We start from the raw sequence: 22,399 nt of genomic DNA, 5'->3' as shown, positions 1-22,399 counted from the left end.
GACAGAAAAGCAGTTTATGAATGGTCCTATGGAAGAGAGAATGAGCTAGAGATATGGAAAGGCTGCTTAGATTGAGAGAAAAGAAGGATCCTTGAGATGACTTAAATGAATGTAGTTTATAGATATGTTACTTTATGTATGGTAGCTGTGTAGGTAGACGTGTGTGTGTGTGTGTGTGTGTGTGTGTGTGTGTGTGTGTGTGTGCCTCGTCTATTATAACTAGTACAGGTTAGCATTCAGATTCATCCTGTCAGAGAGAGAGAGAGAGAAGAGAAGAGACAGAGAGGGATAAGACAGAGAGACAGCCTAAAGTATTGATTAGGTTACAATAAGGCTGCTTTACACAGCATCCATTTCCTTGGAAATGCAAGAGAGGAAGGTTGTTTGAAGAGAGTGTAAAACAATTTTTTTTTTTTTGAAGCAGGGTCTTGATACATATATAGCCCAGGCTGGCCCTAAACTTATGATCCTCTTGCTTCAGCCGCCTGTGTGTGCTGGGATTATAGGAATGCACCACCATGTCCAATTCAAAATTTATAAGCTCTCTGTTCAAAACAATTTTTCTTCGATGTAGATAATGGCCCCTTGGGGTTTACTGAAGGAAAAAAAAGGTATTTTCAACTTTTGATTATATTGTAGTCACATCTATCATGTGTATCTCATTATAAAACCTCAAACAATGGTATCTGGGGAGATTTTGTTTTTTTGGTTAACAGGTTCTTGAAGAGTCTGTTATTCTCCTACTTTGCTGTGAGCCCAGGACTTGAGGTGCTCTGGTGCCCTTTCTGGGTCTGTGTAGTTCCTTTCAGAATCCTGGGCTGACTGCATCCCCAATGCACTTTGCCCTAGGAGTGCCTCCTAGGTATCTCTTGGTGGCTCTGCAGCAACTTCTTGCCACCCATTTTCTCTGCTTTCAGATGAGTGACAGGTGGTGACTCAGAAACCCCGCCTTCTGCCTCCCCTGTCTTTTCGTATTCCCCCTCTTGGATAACCTAGCCCTGTGGTCTTAACACTAGTCATGGGATGTTCTCCTTATCTAGCAATTATCCCTCCTCCCCCCCTCCCTCTGTTCCTCCCTTCCTCCCTCTCCCCTCATTCTTCTCTCTTTGTCCATCCACTATCTATACATTCATTCATTCCTCCAGAAAGTACATATTTGGTGCCAGATTTTCTTCTGTGTGCTCTTTAGGCTCTCTCACTAGAAAAGTCAGACTCAAATCTTGTCCATCGAATTTGCCATGGGGAGATAGTCATAAAAATTCATCACAGTAACGAGACAATACTGTATAGCATAAAATTAAAAGAAACACACAAATTTTTATTAGCATGAGTATGTGACTTGTCAGGAAGCCATAAGCACACAGGAAAATGTAATCAGGATGAAGTAGAGGCTAGGAAGGGGAGGGTGTCACCGAGGAGACGTGAGCTTTAAAGGCGGGAGTCAAGTGGATATCTGGGAACAGCTAGAGCAAAGGCTCTGACGTGGCCGTATTTCTGTCTAGGTATGTCCAGGAAGAAGGAAGTAGGCCAATCAAGAGGTGCCAAGGTCAAGTGTGGAATTGGGTAACGTGGAGCTCTGGCTTGTGAAAATTAGCATTGTGGCCATTCAGACTGCTTGAGGAGGCTGTGGGTAGACTGAGTCAGGGACCGGTGGCAAATGTACTGCATGGAGCATGATGCAGGCTCACCCTAACGGATTGTGATAGAGGCTCACCCTTAGGGGTAGAAGTGGGAGATATGAGAGTAGTGTTATATTCTGGACGTGTTCCAAAGGCAGGCTATGGCTGTTGCTGATTAGAGAACAATCCAGAATTTTGTTGGAATAATTTTAAGGTTGTTCAAAGGATTGTTGCTATCCTTTGAGATTAGGGAGGACCGATATAGGACATTTGGATGCTGGACAGCCAGCGGGCTGCTTCTGCAGAATGAGGCATGGTGCTTCTGCATAAGACTCTAATTAAAAAGGGGTGACCCCATTATCCTGTGATGTTTGGAAGCTATGTTCCCTGTCCCTGATCCCTCCCTCCAACATCTGTCTAGGAGAAAAGGTCCTTCTGGCATGGCGGTTTTCAGGCACCAGGGATCGGTAAGTAACTTTAGTTGTGCTGGGTGTTTTAAGAAAGAGAGAGTGGGAGTTAGCCCAGATGGCAGGCTTAATTTTATCCTTCAACCATAAATCCAATAAGTAGATGTGGGCAGTGGGGAAAGGGAAGGAGATAGCTTTGTGAAGAGTCTCTTTCTTTGGCCGTAGGAATTGTAGAGGGTTTGAAAGCAGAGCTGACAAAACCTGCATTGTCCTTTGAGGAAATTTCTTTGTGCAGAGAAGTTATTTTTGTAGAAAAGCAGGTGCAAGTTATTTTGGTAAAAGTGAGCAAGAGGTTGAAGTAGTTAGTGTTGACACCTGCATGTTCTGACCTCAGCAGTGGTGTGTGACCACAAGGCCAAATTCTAGAGTAAGCATAACTATTATCAGCCCAACCCAGACCCGTTGTATAATCTGGCCCTTGGATTTGAGTAAGTACTATTGTAAATATGTAGTTGCTCTAAAGGTCAGTGTTCCCATGATAACAACAGCGAAAACCTTCTCTGGTCAGATCAAGCAAACAGAGTTGGGCTCCGAGAACCCAAACCAGTTCTGGCTTGATTTCAATCATGATGCTGCTAAACTCCCTGGGTAAGACTAAGTCCATTTCTGTAGTTAGAATGCAGCAGAATGGGTAATTTACAAAAAAAGAGAAATTGATTTTCTCATTGCTCTGGAGGCTAGGAACTCTAAGGCCAAGGTGGCAGCATCCTCTGGGAACTGCCTCTGCCTCCAAGATGACACCTTAGACACTGTGTCCTTGTAAGGGGAGCAACACTGTGTTCTCACATGGCAGAGGGTGGAAGGACAGAGAGAAACAGCTCAGTCTGTCAAGCTCCTTTATCAGACTCCCTTCCTGTTCCCAGTCATTAGGGGAGGAGCTGTCATTACCTCTTGGAAAATACCACCTCTTAGTTCCCTTCAGGTGACAGCGCATGAAGTTTGAAGGGGCTCACCGTAACCACAATGGCTGGAATGTTAGCATGTTTGTGCCAGGGCAGCGGTGTTACTGTACTCTTTTGAGGCCTAAAGCACAACACATCGTTACCTGTCGCTAGAGTTTTCCGCCTTGCCCACAGTCAGGACAAATCTTTGTCACCCGCCAGTCCCACAGCTGCTCAGACCCAACCAAGTAAACACAGAGACTTATATTGCTTACAAACTGTATGGCCGTGGCAGGCTTCTTGCTAACTGTGCTTATAGCTTAAATTAGTCCATTTCCATAAATCTATACCTTGCCACGTGGCTGGTGGCCCACCGGCATCTTCACATGCTGCTGGTCATGGCGGCATCTGGCAGTCAGTCCTTCTGCCTTCCTGTCCTTTTATTTCTCCTCTCTGTTAGTCCCGCCTATCCTTCCTGCCTAGCCACAGCCGATCAGGTTTTATTTATTGATCAATCAGAACAACTTGACATACAGACCATCCCCCAGCACAGCCAAGTGCAGACCATCTCAGACACCTGCACTCAGGCCCATGGTCCTAATCATCCTCTATGCGGACCTGCTGGGTAACGCCACAAAGAACCCAAGAAGGGCTCCCACAGCAGTTACCTGTGAGTAATTAATGAAAACGGTGTAGCAGACGGCTTGTTCAGATTTATAAGAATATCTGAAGTGCTTGCAATGTTCACTTCTGGAGGATGGATTATGATGAAGTATTGTACATGTTGGGGAACTACCTCCAGGGTATAAATTTAATTTCTTTCCATAAACATGACTCTATACTGAGGTTTTTACAGGGAGAACAACAGTTCTGTCTTAAGTTAAACGGATTGTACGAGAGCAGGGTGATTTTAAAGGGTTGTAGTTGGGCGAACTTTGGGAAAACTCCGTGGAAGAGGAGAATGGGGTAGGCTTTGCATGCTGAACATGAGAAGAAGCACTGTGTAACACAAATTTTAGAAAGTCTTATTAATAGAAAACACTTGGGAGCCAGGTATTGGGGTAGATTCTGAAAGATTAGAGAAGCAGAACAAGCCACAGCTAACCTCACCTCACCAACTTCTCAGCCAATCTGGTTTCCTCAAACTGGAAGCCTCTGAGTCTTCATCCAAATTGATCTCACCTGAACTGCTGCTAAAAGTCTAAAAGCTTAAAAAAGCCTCTAGTTCCTGGTCCCCAAGTCTTATATACCTTTCTGCTTCCTGCCATCACTTCTTGGGATTAAAGGCGTGAGTCACCATGCCTGACTGTTTCCAGTGTGGCCTTGAACTCACAGAGATCCAGCTGGATCTCTGCCTCCCAAGCGATAGGATTAAAGGTGTGTGTGTGCCACTATTTTCTGGCTTCTATCTCTATCTAGCGGCTGTTCTGTTCTCTGACTCCAGATAAGTTTATTAGGATGCACAATATATTGGGGGACACAATATCACCACAGCGCTGGGGATTTCCCCAGAACTCGGCAGCCTTCACATTTGAAATAGGATGCACTATCATTTGTTGTGGGGTGTGCCAGGTTCACAGGTGGATTGTGAGCTCTCTAAAGACAGGTGCTCAGCCCTGCATGCTTGGGCCCAGAGTTGGCAGCTTTAAAAAGAAGTCAAAGGCAAAGGAAGAAGTGTGATGGGAGAGGGGCTGGGGAATCAGAAAAGAGGGAACAAGTTGAGAAGGGGAGAGACTCATGAGGCAGGGAAAAGGCAGAGTGAGAAGTACTAGGCCTAGATGAAGACTTGGGTTGTTTTCCATGCCCACTGCAACCAGGGGCAAAAGCAAATAAATGCAGGATTTGGTTATGGGACCCTGCTTTTAGGCGATTATCTTTCCAGTCCAAGAGGGAGGGGGCCTGTGTACATGGAAGAATTCAGAGTGGGAGTCCTTGGAGCTGGCATCTGCCACATGCCCTTCCATTTTGACTCACTGATCTAAAGCCACAGGATAGGACTATATGGATGATGAATGGAACAATTTTATCTTCCTCCACCGACCTCAGCTAAGTCATTAATTGACCTTTGAACTGTTCTCTTAAAAAAACAGCTGTGGTGGGATTGAGGGGTTGAAAACCAAAGCTGTGACACACCTCTTGACCTTGACCATTAAACATTTTGTGGAGTTGCTTACCCAGTAACTAAGTCATTCACAGCTTGTCTACTATCCTTCATGGGATTTGTAGGAAGGTCAGTCCTGGCTATCATGAAGCCCCAGAGGAAGAGGTGATTTCTCAGCATACTCTCTGGCCTGAATGCTGACGGTGCATTCTCTGAGGCCCTCTGAGGCCCTATGCATTCTGCTTAAAGAAACATTATTTATGTTCAGCAAGAGAACCGTTCCCCATTGTCTGCTTTTCCCAACACACATAAAACTGTACATTTAACTCCTGTTTACATATATATAAACCATATCGTTAGGAGTAGCCTGGGAAATGCTTGGTTGGAGGTGAATTTTGCCCTTTGAAAACACAGGCATGAGTGACAGCTGTATATTGTCTTACCAGAGGCGTGACACACGTGGTTGATTGGGACCAGGTGTTTCACAGAAGCCATTGGAGTGAAAATATAAACTTCTGGTTGACAAGTAAGGTGACAGCCCTGTTCTTTTTAGCAAAGGATTGCTTGTCAATATCTGCCTTCCAGTGTAGGGCTATTGACGAAGCAACTGAAAAATTTGGGATGTTCTGCATTGGCTCCAGAGATCACTTCCTAAATATAACACCAGTAGCACAGACATTGAGAGAGAAACAATTAATAAATGGGGCCTCTTGAAATTGAGAAGCTTTTGTAGGGCAAAGGACATGGTCAATAAGAAAAAACGACAGCCTACAGAATGGGAAAAGATCTTCACCAACCCCACATCTGACATAGGGCTGATATCCAGAATATATAAAGAACTCAAGAAATTAGACATCAAAATACCCAACAATCCAATTAAAAAATGGGCTATAGAGCTAAACGGAATTCTCAACAGAAGAAGCTCAAATGGCTGAAAGACATTTAAGGAATTGTTCAACATCTTTAATCATCAGGGAAATGCAAATCAAAACGACTCTGAGACACCACCTTACACCTGTCAGGATGGCTAAGATCAAAAAACACTGAAGATAGCTCATGTTGGAGAGGATGTAGAGCAAGGGGAACACTCCTACACTGTTGGTGGGAATGCAAACTTGTACAGCCACCTTGTAAATCAATATGGCGCTTTCTTAGAAAATTGGGAATCAATCAATTGAGTATGAGACACATACTCAATTATGTTCATAGCAGCATTATTTGTAATGGCCAGAACCTGGAAACAACCTAGATACCCTTCAGCTGAAGAATGGATAAATAAAATGGTGGTATATATACACAATGGAGTACTACTCAGTGGAGAAAAACAATGACATCATGAGGTTTGCAGACAAATGGATGGAACTAGAAAATATCATCCTGAGTGAGGTAACCCAGATGCAGAAAGACAAACATGGTATGTACTCACTCATAGGAGGATACTAGATGTAAAGCAAAGGATAACCAGACTGCAACTCACAACTCCAGGGAGGCTACCTAGTAAAGAGGACCTTAAGAGAGACACAGGGATCACCCAGTGACAGAGAAATGGATGAGATCTATATGAGCAAACTGGGGGTAAAGGGGGGGAATGGAGGGCAAGGGTCGGGGGAAAGAGAGCTTAGGAGAGCAGGAGATCCCAGCTGGATCAGGAACAGAGTAGGAGAACAAGGAAAGAGAGACCATGATAAATTAAGACCCCACGGGAATAGGAAGAAGCAGAGTACTAGAGAGGTCCCCAGAAATCCACAAAGATACCTTCACTATAAACTACTGGCAATGGTCAAGAGAGTGCCTGAGCTGACCTACTCTGGTGGTTGGATGGCCGAACACCCTAACTGTCATGATAGAACTCTCATCCAGTGATTGGTGGAAGCAGATGCAGAGATCCATGGCCAAACCCCAGGTGGATCTCCAGGAGTCCAACTGGCAAGAGAGAGGAAGGATTATATGAGCGAGATATCGAGACCGTGATTGGAAAAAGCACAGGGACAAATAGCCAAACTAGCAGAAACACATGAACTGTGAACCAATAGCTGAGGAGCCCCTATGGAACTGGACCAGGCCCTCTGGATAAGTGAAACAGTTGATCAGCTTGAACTGTTTAGGAGCCCCCCAGACAGTGGGACTGGGATCTGTCCTTGGAGCATGGGCTGGCTTTTTGGAACCTAGGGCCTATGCTGAGACACTTTGCTCAGCCTTGGTGCAGGGAGGAGGGGACTGGACCTGCCTCAACTGAATCTACCAGGCTGAGCTGAATCCCCAGGGGAGACCTTGCCTTGGAGGAGATGGGAATGGGGGGTAGACTGAGAGGGAAGGCTAGAGGGTGGGTGGAGGGAGGACAGGGGAATCCATGGTTGATATGTAAAATTAAATTAATTATAAAATAAAAATATTTATTAAAAAAACTTGGGGTGTTCTGAGTAAGAGGCTAAGGGAGGCTAAAGAGAACAGGCTTTGACAGACTTTGTGGGAAGGTGATGTAGACTTGACCTGTAAGAGCACTCCTAAGAGGGTGGGTGAGAGGAAGCAGGTGAAGACTGTGGGTCAAATTTGGTCAAGATCATTTTGCATTTGATTCCTTACTGTTTACTTCAAGGCTGTATCAACACTGGTCATTTCCTAACTGGCCATGTGTGACTTGGGCAGATCATGCTCTTGGATTTAACTTATATCCAATGTATCCTGAGTCTGAGTCATGAAGTCTTTAGCTCAGCTAGCTCCCTGAATGAAATGAGGCAAGAGAGATGGATTTGTTTAATTGGCTCCCCAAGTTAGTGGTCTATGGGCTAGTTCATCAAACAGGGTTCTTTTCACGAGATTCTTCCTAACACTGCTAGCCTTCTTGCTACACCACCATTTCCTTGCCCTCTGTGGATGGCTTTGACTATTCCAGCGAGCCCCACAGGTTATTGAGATGTAGCTTGTCTGGTATTAACTGAGAATCATCAATTAAGTTGGATTATTCCCTTCAGGCTTATTTTCAGGATGAAGAGAGGGGCTAGAGCATGTTTGAGAAAAAACTGAGATGTCCCTTAGTTTAGCTCATGCTTTACTTAGGTATTTGCTTATGAGTACTTATGTTTTACAGTCCCTTCAGAGGACATGGAAGCAATGCGCACATCTGGGCATGTTGACTTCAGACAAGGCTTCACATTGAGACTGAGATCACATTTGCTCCGGGAAGCATTTCTCAGTGCTTGTTGGTATCTTCCTGGGTCTGAGTTGGCTGCATGCTCTGACCTGTTTTTTCCTCTGAGACACACAGCTTGGAACTTGACCACTAATGTCTCTTTTGTTTGCTCTACCAGGTAGCCCTAAACTTGGAAAGAAGACTGGCTTCCTTCTCAGTCCAAAATGGAGATAAAACAATGAACCCCAGTGAGTGAGTGCTTCAGCATGTGCACGTGCAGCATCTGATGCTTCTTCCGCCCGAATGAATGGCCTTTTTCTCACACCCAGCACCCTCTCTGGTGTACTACCGCCATAGGTGATGAGGCCGAAGTGTGAATGAGTTTTGGTGACTCTTGAACATTCTGATCCTGATGTCTGGGCTTGTTTAGTTAGTTCTGGTTGCTTATAAGGATCAGTAAAAACTTGAAAACGATGAATTATAACTCAGACAGACTTGGTGGTCAAGTCTCCAAGCATTTACAGTGTAGTCCATGGCCTCTTGGTAGGAATCTCTTCTTTTTCTTTTTTTTTTTTTTTTTGGGGCGGGGGTCTGTGATTGAAGCTGGGAACTTTTCTGTGCATTATGTTTGAGGCCTCCTTGCCTCTTGGGTCTTTTTAGTTTTTTTCCTCTGACATCTCTGACTTCTCTCCACAGTATTTCTGTAGGACATTGGCTGCTGCAGCATATATATATATATATATATATATATATATATATATATATATATATATATATATGAATATATATATGAATATATATATATGAATATATATATGAATATGTATATATATGAATATGTATATGAGCAAAACCTAAAGTTTCTGAAAAATAATGGGAAATTCAAGAAGAGCTTTCAGATGTATTGTTACACTACTCAATAGGAATGGGATGTGCTGGGATAAGTTTCTAGAAAATAGTCCGGAGTTCAGCTTTGAGGGTGCTGTTGCTTGTGTGTGGGGGTGGGGTGGGGGGGCTAGTTCTGGAGCCTTTCTCTCAATGGTCCTGTGTGGATGTCACCCAGGCCTGGGGACATATTGTCCTTTCACTAGACCTATCTAGGAAGAACTCTACAAATGTGTTTGCAGCTCTTTTGCATGATGAAGCTTCACAGTAGGTCCATTTTTATAAAAATGTGTTAAAAATAGGGATGTAGGAGCCTGAACCCTATAAACCAAAATAATTGCTTTTGGGACAGAAGAAGACAACAGCTCCCATAAACAGTGCATAAAATGTTGTGCTGTCATTTTCTAGTAACCTCAATGCAGCAGAGAACGATGGTGTGAATGTGTGTGCACACATGCATGTTAAGGTAGACATATGCACATGAGAATAATTGCAGGGCTGTATGAGGATTGAATGCAGAATCTATGAAGCTTAGTCTCCACTTACAATGCATAACCAAAATTCCATAATGTGGTTGCCTCATACTGTGCACACATGCTGGCAGGAAGTCAGCCTGGAGTCTTGATCTGTCGTGAGAGAGTCCCTCTTGCTCTTCTTCCAAGAGGTATTGTGGCGTTTTTGTAGTCTCCTATATAAGGTTGTCAATGAGATGACTGGTTCTTTTATTCGACAGTATTTAGCTGGAATGTGCACACATCTACCATTGCCTTTCCTCTGGGTTCATTTACTCAGTTGGCCTTTCTGAGCATGGGCTCTCAGCTTTCCAGGGAAAGCTGAAAAATGCAATCCCTCCATTTCAGCACTACATTTATAATTGGTTGGGAACTACTCCATTAGTAAACAGGGACTTTTGTTCCCCTCTTGCATAAAATATGAAGGGAATGATGCATTTAACAGAGAGACTCTGACACCAAGGTTTAAATAAATAAGCTGTATTATCTGTACAAAAAATATAAATACAGTTTCGTGTTTTAGAGGAGGAAGTGCCTCCTTCCACATTATCCAGCAGCCCCAATAATTTGTGGCACTGCTGAGTCGCAATTCACAGAACAAATATTAAATGTACATTCATCTCATGCAAGGAGCACACTGCTTTCCATTCCAAACCTAAGCTCCCCAACTAGTTTGGGAAGGCACTTCCAACGTCACCTTCTGACACATGGCAGAGCTGGAAGATGCCTGCCTTTTAGGAAATTCAAACACTGACCACCAATTTTTAATAGCTACTGAACTAACCAACTGTATTAGTATTACAGAATTTGTGTTTGTTCCATATATAACTAGTGTCACAAACAAATCCACTTTTATTGTCCCCATCCCACATTAGCTTTTATAATGTACTCTGTACATAGTGAATAATGGATTAGAGTTAAACACCAGTTTTGTTTCTTTTAAAATTAGGAAGAATACAATTATCACCACAGAGTTTTTAGGAACACAGCTGCGGGAAGTTAATAAAAATCCCCCGAAGAGTTTTTTTTTTTCTTTTCTGGATGACAATGTATAATTACTAATATTGCACTTTTTATACAAGAAATCCTAATAAATATTCACAAAAGATATACATAGAAACACTCTCTTTTATTTTAAATAAACATTACACTGATTTTTAGTAACACAATTTCTTAGAGCCTATTTCTGTGATGAGGAAGAAGCCCACCCTGACTGTCCATAGCACACCTCGGGAAGACACAGATGAATGAACACCATCTTCCAAACCTAACTTCCGGGATGGCTGGGAAATGCAGCCCTGATGTCGGTGGTGGCCCTGGGGTGATAACATTTGGCGAGTGTGTATGGGAGAGGTGGCTTATCTGATGAGTACCGGGCTCTGGCTGCCCAGTCTGCTAGGGTTGCTCAGGGGAGGAAGCAAATATTAATGTTGAAGCTTTCTCTGATGAATGAGGATTTGCCAGGGGCTTCCGTTTTAGCCTTATCCATAGCTAATGTGTGTTGCTGAATCGTGTGTGCTGCTTGGCCTGCTGAGTGGGCCATTCAGTCTGGTGGATAGTATTTGTGTTGGGAGGATGGCTGGAAAGCTTCTGAGGACTGTCTTGTGAGTCTTTAGCTATCCTTTTGCTTTGCCATAGCACTATTACCCTCACCCTACCCCCACTCCCAGCTTTCTGTGTAAATAGGACACACAGCAGCTCTTCTGTTGTATAGGAAGGGCCCATAGGCCCAATGTGTGATGGCTGGGATAAGTAAAGCACTCTGTCCTCTTCTGTTCCCTGGCCAACTCTAGTGGGAAGGGTTGTTACACCTATAGATGTTTGCCAGCCAACAGATTGCTTAATGAGTCCTTTGTGAGCAATGATTCCAGTCCCTGGCCTAACATGGAGCAGCAAAGTCACTGAGGTGGAAAACCTGGAGTACTCGGGCTCAGATGCCCACGGCCCACAGCAGCAGTTAGTTCAGGGATAGTGACCCTTGATTTAAAATACAGAGATGTTGGGGACAGCCTTACTACACAGCCAGACCCTGACCCCCTGGTTGGGTTTTCCACAGCTGTAGACACAAAGGTTACTTGATGGAGTGGGGAGTAGAGGCACTTCCAAAACCACATGAAGAGCACACCTTCTATCATGCAGCATGGGTACCCTGCGAAGATGCTCAATGTCCTTCCCACTTCTGCTGAACCTACAGGAGCGTGCATGCACCAAGGCACAGGCCTGTCAGAGGAGTTTCCTGTGGCTGCTTGAACATCTGTCCTGCCTGCTAGCTCCTCTCACCTCTTCCCTGCCTCTGTCTCTTGTATAACTGTATGCCTTCTGTCTATTCTGCTTGTCTCCTTTGTAACGTCTGTCCATGGTTGAGTGCTCTTCTTTCTTGGTTCCCCAGAAGAACTGGATTTCTGACCTAGTTTCTGCTCCAGTATGGTGTTCCCCTTGTTCTTACCATCATATCACCCAGGAAACAGAGGAATGACAGTCCTGGTTGGCCTGTGCCTGTACCTGTGTGTTATAAACCCCAGCTCCCTGCTGTCCCTATGGACTATGGCTTTCTCTTCCTGTGTCTCTGAGACCCTGATTGGGAAGGAGCCAGCTCTCCAAGGGAGCTGCTGTCTGCCTGGCCTGCTCTGCAACCCCCTTTCGACAACTCTTTTTCTGTTCTCAACACTTGTTCCAGCTAACTGAATAAGAAAATATGCCAAGGTCCTTAGGAGCATGGGTGCAGGTGGACATGGGTGTGTGGGGAGGGGCAAATAAATAAATAAAAGGAAGAACGCATAAGTCATGTTCAAGGGTGGCTGTATGAGTCCTTTGTGTGGCCGGGGCAGAGTTCATCCCTGCGCCCTGTCTTCATGCCTTGCCACATGTTCCACAGCAGCGAGATCGGAACTGGCCGAGCTGGCAGAGTTTCAACTGTCTCACCTTCTCGCAGTACCTGGTGGTGTCTCTGCACTCAGCTGGGAAAGCGGGAGGGAGGAGGGGGACAGAAAGGAGATGTGAAACAGAGGCTCATGGAGCTGCTGCTGCTGAGCAGCCTAGCTACTTGGCAAGATGCCCATGGTTCTGCAGCCCCTCTGGACAGCCTTCCGGGTGGCAGAGCTCAGTCCCTTGCCGCCCACAGTTCCCTTCCCCACCAGCCTGCATCTGTCTGGTGGACTGATGGGACCGATCTCAGGGCCACCTTTGCTTCCGATAGCCACTTCTACTTCAGAGTGGTAATTCTCACCCCCCTCCTTTTGGGACAACCTCACTTCCTTGCTCGCTGTTTTCCCCATTGGCTTTTGGTATTCTAGTGAGACATGGTTCCCAGAAGGACGGAATCCTGTTCCCTGTGAGAGAGCATACAAGCAAGGACCTGGCTGAAGGTCTCTACCTTCGGGTGCTTGGACCTCATTTTCCCTGTTCAGCTTGCTTTTCTTCACCCAGACCTCTCGTGCTTCAGCTCATCAGGCCTTCCTGACATTGCAATTCTTAAACACTGGTGCAATCTGTACCCGGTAAACTTTTTAACTCCTTACGCCACACACCGGCACTTTCTGAATATGACAACCCTCTGACAGGAACATCAGATGTAAACATCACCAGAGTAAAAAGATCATACATCTCCCAGCAGGTCAAAAGGAATGGGCCGTCTGCCACAGTGTGGGGAACCGATTGCTCAGTGAAGTTCATTGAGGGGGAATATTGGACTCTTACACTTTTTTTCTAATTGTCTAGTCTTTGTAAAGATTTATCATCACCTTTTGTGAGGAATTATCTCCAATTTAGGTTTTGGGCCCTAAGGAGGAGAGACTAGATCCCTACCCGGTTAGAATACAAATACTGGTTTGGGGCTGAGAGGCTCCAGACCCGACTGGGGAGGGGATGGAAAGACGGTCGGAACCCAGGGGCACGGTCTCCCGTTCCATTCCAGTGGATGCACGTGGGCCGGGAAGGAGGGGGGTCAGCAGGTCCTTGTTTGGTGTGAAGTAGAACAATGACGGGTACAGAGCTGGCTGAGCAGCAGGCACTCTGCATGCTTCTTCAGTGCTAACAGTGTTTTGTCTTTAGTAGCCTGGTCCCTGTGAACCATTGTTTGTCTTCCCCTGTGGGCACCAGCCAGGTTGACGGCAGATGAGGTGGAGGGCAATTTTATCCAGCCCTTGGCTCTCTCTCTGAGCTCAGGATGAAGACAGTGGAAGCCCCTGGGACACATCCTGGCATCTTTTGTGGTCTGAACATGTGTACACACATCCTTGCACACACCCATGTACCCCACTTAAAATGTTCAATTCTGGCCCCGGCTCACAATCCTTAGGGAACTGGGTCCAATGCCCCGTGTTCAGGCTCAGTCCCGGGGATTGCCCTCTGTACCCGATGACCTGTGGGGAACTTGCAGAATGTTCTTTGGGATTGGAACGTACTGTTTTCACATGGAGTGATGTTGCAGCGTTGCCAGTTGGCGGGCCGGGGCCCCCAGGAACACAGGTGCTCAGGCACAGCCTTGTTGGTGCGGGCGTGGACACACTCCACCCGTCGGGACTGGAAGCCATAGTTGCCACAGGTCGCTGTGCACAGTGTCCATAGGCTGACCCTCCAGTGCACACTGCAGGCCTCTGACCAGCAGTTTTGGGTGCTCACAGGCCTGTAGGAGGAGCGGGGCAGAGTTAAGGTCTATCTCTGTGGGAACTAGAGTTGGAAACTACAGACCCAGAGATGCAGGTAAATCGGGGTCTTGATCTCTGCTTGTTAGTGAATGAATGAGCATAGGCCTTAAGGAGGCCACTATCTGTCGTGGAATATTCCTTTATACTGTGTGAAGGTGTGTCATTGTGATTGGTTTAATAAAGAGCTCAAGGGCCATTAGCTAGGCAGGAAGAGGTGAGGTAGGACTTCTGAGGACAGAGAGCTCTGGGAGGAAGAAGGGCTGAGTCACCAGACAGAGAGAAAGCAGGATGGGGAGTACACAGCAAAGGTAACTGAGCCACCAAAAAAAAAAAATGTAGATTTAAAAATATGGGCTAATTGAAGTTACAAGAACTAGTTAGAAATAAGCCTAGGCTAAGGCTGAGATCCATTTTTTTTTTTTTTATTTTATTTATTTTTTTTTTTTGTGAGCTGGCAGCCCAAAGAAAAATCTATTTACACCCATCTGCTCTTCTCTACACTCCTTCATGATCCAAGAACAAGCTCTACTCAGCATGGAGACTAGCAAAGGTGGAGCTTGGAGTCTGGTCTTGAGCTCAAGAGGTAGAGGTGAGAAGCCATTTTCCTAGGGGTCATCTGTGAGGGGATATACTAGGGGCTAGGAGTAGATAGGCACAGGTTGAGACCCAGGGAAAATAAGCCTTCATATTGGCCTAACTTCTAGAGAGAGGCCAGCAAGATGAACCTGTGAATCTCTTGTGGTGTGGTGGCCATGGTGTAGGTGCCCCTTGCTCACTTAGAGATTGGGGTGGAAACAGACCTCCCTTATGAACAACACTTACGTGCTTCATCCCAGAGAGAAGAATGCTTAACCTGGCTCATTCAACCAACACAGGGTACTGTGTGCAAGAGGCTAAGGACTTGGGGTAAGATGGAGGAGGGCAGGACAGCTGACCCCTAGTGGAAGATTGGAGTAACAACAACATTTTTCATCATTTTTGCGCTGTTGATATTGGGGCTGGGTAGAGGATGACAAGGGCTTTGTCTTACCTGGGGAGAGCACTGCACTGCTCTGATGGTAAGGTGATGCCATCCCGGGTCTGGCAAAAGACTTGTCTGTGTTGCACAGCGAGACGAGGGCCTATGCAAGGCCCATTGCACTGGGAGGGAAGAAGGAGATGCATAGCATGTTATCCATGTCCAAGGTGGAAGCTGCAAGGCTCAGGCTACTCAAGGCAGGAGCATTGGGTGGGATCTCATTAGACCTGTAGATCTTCTTTCCCTTCTTTGTTGACCAAATAACAGGCACTCACTGGCATGTGCTTTATGCCACAACGGGGTAGTTAACTGTCCTATAGTCTGTAGACATTTTGCTAGCAAATGACCAGGGGGAAGTGTAGCTTAGACCAGAGAAGACTGGCCTGGATTAACCCATGAAACTATTCTGTCATGTGTTGGGAGTGTGGTGATAAGCTTCAGAGATGAAGACCTCTTAATACCATATCTGATAAAATTGACCATTTAAATTACTTCAAAATAACTCTTTTGTAAATTACAGTACGTGTAGGACAATGTGAGTAAAACAAAATATTCTGTGGTGAGATAGCCTGAGAAAATGAATATAGCACAGGTGTGACCTGCTGCATGGGGCTACCCCCACCTTAGAAGGGCCAACATGCTGTTGACCATCTTGGCATCTATTACTGTTTTTGGTTAAGAGACTCTGCAAGTTATGTGCCCCAGCTGTATATGGGCAAAGGAAAAGCAAACAAACAGCATGCACCAAGTCACTCAGCAGCCTGCTTCCACCGGCCCCTCCTCTCCAGACACAGCTGATGCCAGGATAAAAAGTTTACTGTTCGTCTGTTTTTGATACTTAGTAGCTTTGTAATTGCTACAGCACTTGGTGTGTACCGCTTCCTGCTTCCCACCATGCAGCTTTGGTGGGCATGTGTGTGCATGGTACGGACATGTCCAGATTTAAGAGGTGTTGTCCACTTAGGGTCACCAGTGCTTCTGCCTATTTCTTCTCCAGCCACTGGTAGATGGGGTTTCTATCTGGTTTAAGTCTCAGGAAGTTCTTGGATGGTTATATAGTTTGAACATTAAGCATTCTACTAAATACGTACCTGTATCTCATCTTAGCTTGATTTGTATCCCCTGTCTACTAAAAATATTTAATATATTTTTATTGGATAACTTTTCACTTGGATAAAGTCTTCCCCACTTTTTCTACCTTATTCCTTTAGTGTCAGTTTTTTTTATATGTTTCTTGTGTGTTTTAGACATGTCCCTTGCTTGGCTAGGGGTTTTAATTGTTTTCTCTCATGAATTTTACCCTACTCAAATGATGTCTTCTCATGAAGACCAGGCTTTGATTTAGTTCAATTTATTAACCACAATCATGTTTAGTGTTGATTATTAGTATAATTATAAATTATTCTGTTTTATATAATTAGTCTGTCACCACATATATGGTTACTTGTTGCTTAATGATGGAGACACATTTGAATTTTTTTTTTTTTGGTTAGTGATGCCACTATTATGTAAACATCATACAGTTACTTAAACCAAGAAAGCTATGACATCATCAGGTGATACACTATTTTTAAAATTTATTTATTCTTCTTTCATATATTGTTTCCCCTCCCTCCATTCCTCCCAGCCCCCCCTCAACTCTCATCTCCCCTCTCCCCCAGATCCATGCCTCCCAGGGATATCAAAGAAACATGGCATAACAAGATACAGTAGGACTAGGCATATAACCTCGTATTAAGGCTGGATGAGGCAACCTGGTAGAAGAAAAAGGGTCCCAAAAGCAGGCAAGAGAGTCAGAGACAACCCCCACTCCTACTGTTAGAAGTCCCATAAGAACACCAAGCTACACAACCATAATACACATGCAGAGAACCTAGCTCAGACCTATACAGGCTCCGGGATTGTCACTTCAGTCTCTGTGAGCCCCTATGAGCCCTGCTTACTGTTCTGTGGGCTCTGTTCTTATGGTGTCCTTGACCTCTCTGGCTCCTACAATCCTTCCTCCTCCTCTTGACAGTGATTCCGTGAGCTTCACCTAATGTTTGGCTGTGGGTCTCTGCATCTGAAGCCTCTCTGATGATGATTGGAGTAGGCTCCAGTTTTATGAGTATAGCCAAATATCATTAGGACTCATTTCACTGCATTTTTTTTGGCCTGTTGTGCTCCCATTCTATCCTAGGTCTCTGGGCTATCCAGTCTCTGATTCTTGGCCATCCAGATAGTGTGAGGCATGGGTCTCAAGTTGGACCAGTCATTGGTTAGCCACTCCCACAAGTTTTGAGCCACCATTATCCCAGCACATCTTGCAGGCAGAACAAATTGTAGGTAAAAGATTTTGTGGTTGGGTTGATGTCCTAGTCTCACCACTGCCTGGTTATAGAAGATGGCCAGTGAGTCTTCTCAAGGTCATCATCATAGATTCCAAGGAATCTCCATTGCACTAGGTTTCTACATTGCTCCCCAAGTGCTCCCCCTCCCCCAAATTCCAGTCATTTCTACCAATACTCTCCTCCCTACACCTCCCACTCCTATCTGATCTCTCCTGTTCCCACATGCTCACAATCCACCCACAAAATCTATTTCCCTTTCCAAGGGAGATCCATGTATCCCACCTTGAGTCCTTCTTGTTCCTTGGCTTTTCTGGGTCTGTGAATTGTAGCATGATTATCCTTTATTTAACAGCTAATATCCACTCTTGAGTACATACCATGTTTGTCTTTTTGGGTTTGGGTTACCTTAATCAGAATGATTTTTTTTCTAGTTCCATCCATTTGTTTGCAAATTTCATGATGTCATTGTTTTTAACAGCTGAGTAATAATACTTCACTATGTAAATATCAATTCTACAGTTGAGGGACATCTAGGTTGTTTCTAGTTTCTGGCTATTATGAGTAAAGCTGCTATGAACAGTTGAGCAAGTGTCCTTGTGTAGAATGGAGTGTCTCTTGGGTATATGACCAGGAATGGTATACTGGTTCTTGAGGTAGATTGATTCCATTTTTCCAAAGTAGCTATATGTTTGCACTCTCACCAGCAATGGAGAAGTGCACCCCTTGCTCCATATCCTTGCCAGATGAGATGTTACTTGTGTTTTTAATCTTAGCCATTCTGACAGATGTAAATGGAATCTCAGAGTTGTTCTGACTTTGGATTTCCCCAATGGATAAGGAAGTTGAACATTTCTTTAGGTGTTTCTCTGCCTTTTGAGATTCTTCTGTCAAGACTTCTCTGTTTAGAGAATTCCCCATTTTTTTAATTGGATTATTTGGTTTGAAGTCTATTTTGTTAGAATGGCTACACCAGCTTGCTTCTTAAGTCCATTTGCTTTGAAAGTTTTTCCAATCCTTTTCTCTGAGGTAATGTCTATTTTTGATGTTAAGGTGTGTTTCTTGTATGCAGCAGGAGGATAGATCCTGCATCCATCCTGTTAGTCTGTATCTTTTTATTGGGGAATTGTGTCCATTGATAATTGAGATATTAATGATCTATGATTGTCAATTTCTGTTATTGGTAATGTGTGTGTTTCCCTTCTTCAGTTTTGGTGGTGGTGAGATTATTCCCCATGGTTTCATGGATTAATCTCCTTGGGTTGGAGTTTTCTTTCTAGTGTCTTCTGTAGGGCTGGATTTGTAGATAGATATTGTTGAATTTGACTTTATCATAGAATATCTTGTTTTCTCCATCTATGGTGATTGAAAACTTTGCTGGGTATAGTAGTTTAGGCTAGTATCTGTGGTCTCAGAGTCTGAAGGACATCTGTCCAAGCCCTTCTGGATTTTACAGTCTCAATTGAGAAGTCAGGTGTAATTCTAATAGGTCTACCTTTATAATGTTATTTGGCATTTTTCCCTTGCAGATTTTAATATTCTATCTTTGTTCTGTATGGTTAGTGTTTTGATTATTAAATGGTGAGGGGACTTTCTTTTCTGGTCCAATCTTTTTGGTGTTATGTATGCTTCTTGGACCTTTATAGGCATCTCCTTCTTCAGCTGAGGAAAATTTTCTTCTAATCTTGTTGAAAATATTTTTTTTGGCATTTGAACTGGGATTCTTCTCTTCTATTCCTATTATTCTTAGGTTTGGTCTTTTCATAGTGTCCCAGATTTTCTGGATGTTTTGTGTCAGGAATTTTTTAGATTTATTATTTTCTTTGACTGATGTATCTACTTCTTCTATTGTGTCTTTAATGCCCGAGAATCTCTCTTCCATCTCTTGTGGCAGTGGGGCAGAAAGTGGTGGCAGTGGTTTGGGATCTGAACAAAAAGAGTGGGAGAATTCCTTGGGCAGGCTGTTGGCTTATGTGTATGTGAGTGTGCTTGTGTGTTCACCATGCCCATTCAGGAGGCCAACGAGCTCCCTGGAGCTGGGACTATAGATGTTTGTGAGTCACCATATATAGGTGCTGGGTGCTGGCACAAATGAACACTCCCAACAAGGAACCATCTGTCCAACCCAGGTGATGTAATCTTATGGGATCACTATTGTATGTTATGGTTAGTCATTGGTTGGGGTATCATTGACACATGGCAATGCTGTTTTAGTATACACAGCAGAACTGTTATTCTTGGGGCATGCAGTAATTGTTTTCATTTTTTTAATATTAATTCTTTGTCAGTTTCATATATGTCCATAATAAATTCTTGTCACATTCCTCCCTTCACCTTCTCCTTTGTTTTAATTTTCTTTTTAAATTTTTGAGGAACTGACATTGTTATCCACAGTAGCTAAACCATATTTCATTTTATCATTACTAAACATTTTTTTCTCCCAGTGCAGAGGATCAAATACAGGCCTTGTATATACTAGGTGAGTGCTCTACCACTGAGCTTTTGCCCCAGCCAACACCAAACCTTTTAATTTATTCAATAATAATCATCCTAATGAGTATAAAATGGTAATACATTGTGGGATTTCTTTCTTTTCTTTCTTTCTTTCTTTTTTTTTTTTGAGAAAGCATTTTTCTATGTAGCTCAGTTTGGACTTAAACCTTTGACAAATATTTACCCAATATAATGACTATTCAAACCTTGCCCAAAGGAAAGTTTTTTTTTAAGCCATTATGGATTTGTTCACCTCTGATCAGAGCTATGATTTCAAGTATGTTCTCTTATGCCACAGGCTGCCTTTTCACTCACTCAATAGTATCCTGTTGATGTACAAAACCCTCAGTGTTGAGTGTTTTTGTTGTCTGGTATGGGCTGGATAGATTTTGTGAGTTGATATGCTTGAAATTTAACTCCTAGTTTTATATGTTGATGGCATTTGGAGGAGGGGAGCAGCGCTGTGGGTGAGAGTTAAGGTTGGGTCAGGTATTCAGAGTGGTGCCTCCCTGACGAGGTGAGTGGCTTTGGACAACTTGTGCTTACATGCCATGTGGTACATGACACGGCAGAAAGGCTTTTACCGTATAGGCACCACCCCTTGATAACAAACTTCACAGTTTCCGGGGCTGTGTTCTTTTTTTTGGGTGCCTGTTCTGGATCTCGCGTTGTAGACCAGGCTGGCCTCTAACTCACAGAGATCTACCTGCCTCTGCCTCCCGAGTGAATAATTTTCTTTATAATTTCTATATGTGGAATTTTGTTATGGCAACACAAATTAACTAAGTGTCATATCTAAGGAATTATTGCCAAGCCCAATTGTGGTGGTATTGTGTTCCCCAAAATATTGTGTACCCTAATAAATTTATCTGGGGTCAGAGAACAGACAGCCACTAGATACAAAGGCTAGAAAATGGTGGCACTCACACCTTTAATCCTAGCATTCCAGAGATAGAAATCCCTCTGGATATCTGTGAGTTCAAGGCCACACTGGAAATGCCAGGCTTGGTGACACATGCCTTTAATCCCAGGGAGTGGTGGTAGAAAGCAGAAAGGTATATAAGGCGTGAGGACCAGAAACTAGAAGCATTTGACTGGTTAAGCATTCAGGCTTTTGAGCAGCAATTCAGCTGAGACCCATTCTGGATAAGAACTCAGAGGCTTCCAGTCTGAGGAAACAAGACCAGCTGAGAAGTTGGCCAGGTGAGATTAGCTGTGGCTTGTTCTGGCTCTCTGATCTTCTAGTGTTCACCCCAATAACTGGCCTCAGGTTTGATTTTATTAATAAGACTCCTTAAGATTCCAGCTACACCCAATGTCATGAATGATTCCTCTTTGTTTTCTTCTAAGAATTTTATTTTTAAATAAAATTCATATGATGTAAGGGACCAGCTTCATTTTTTTTTTTTTTTGGTTTTTCGAGACAGGGTTTCTCTGTGTAGCTTTGCGCCTTTCCTGGAGCTCACTTGGTAGCCCAGGCTGGCCTCGAACTCACAGAGATCCGCCTGGCTCTGCCTCCCGAGTGCTGGGATTAAAGGCGTGAGCCACCAACGCCCGGCTCCAGCTTCATTTTTGGCATTACCCAAAATCATATGTTGAAAAACTATTCTTTCCCTACTAAAATGGTCTTGGTACTCTGTCAGCATCATTTGTCATACATGTGAGGGTTTATTGTTGGGCTTTAGAGAAAGCTCTCAAGCAAGCATGTATGACATTGCATGTTGAACAGGAATGTGTAGATAGCTAATTCCAGCAAGTTCACATTTCCCAATTGCCTAAAACATTCTAGAATTATGCCTGGCCAGTCAGAAAGATCACTCTGCCAATTAGTGCCAGTTCCAGACAAACCAGCAATAGCTGCTGATGCTGTCCCCTGTTGTCGGGCACCACCTAGACATAAGTCTGTCGGTATCTCTGGGACACGTGGTAGATCTCCAGTGTTTTCTGAACATAGATTTTGGGTTTAAACAGTATATATGCAATGACATTATTTCCTATAAGCACTTATACACACCTGATTCTTGTGTGTGTGAACAACAATGTAAAATTGTAGAGGGAGGCTGATCTTAATACCCAATAGGCCTTAGGACAGAGGTTCTGACAGGTGCACAGTCTCACCTGGTCCAGACATGAGAACATAACCATGGCAACACTCCTCTTGACTTCCTTTCACCCCTAAAATCTTCTGTTTGTGGTAGTCTCCTTTTAAAATCACAACAAAACACAATCCTTCTCCTCAGTGGATGAAATTAATATGGTACCTCCATTATATCCAAAGGAGGCTCCATCCTGAGGCTTCTGACCAAATGAGGACTGCTGT

At 44.0% G+C, this 22,399-nt stretch overlaps 1 protein-coding gene across 6 annotated transcripts in view; it reads right to left on the bottom strand.

Annotated features, from left to right (window-relative positions):
* Positions 1-10,059: 10,059 nt before the first annotated feature.
* The window catches only part of Adamtsl1 (ADAMTS like 1), a 933,106-nt gene continuing 920,766 nt past the window's right edge, over positions 10,060-22,399 (bottom strand). For 4 of the 6 annotated variants that reach the window (XM_076564473.1, XM_076564475.1, XM_042271381.2 and 1 more), the window contains 2 exons: positions 15,272-15,381; positions 10,060-14,219 (listed from right to left, as the gene is read on the bottom strand). In XM_076564473.1, coding sequence (XP_076420588.1) covers positions 13,889-14,219; positions 15,272-15,381 — 441 coding nt within the window. In that variant the 3' untranslated portion in view covers positions 10,060-13,888. The remainder of the gene's footprint in view (positions 14,220-15,271; positions 15,382-22,399) is intronic. The other 2 variants (XM_076564474.1, XM_076564476.1) reach the window with 1 other exon arrangement.

This window comes from Peromyscus maniculatus, chromosome 2, assembly GCF_049852395.1.
Source record: "Peromyscus maniculatus bairdii isolate BWxNUB_F1_BW_parent chromosome 2, HU_Pman_BW_mat_3.1, whole genome shotgun sequence".
NCBI classification, from domain to species: domain Eukaryota; kingdom Metazoa; phylum Chordata; class Mammalia; order Rodentia; family Cricetidae; genus Peromyscus; species Peromyscus maniculatus.
This window is presented reverse-complemented; position numbering and strand designations above follow the sequence as displayed.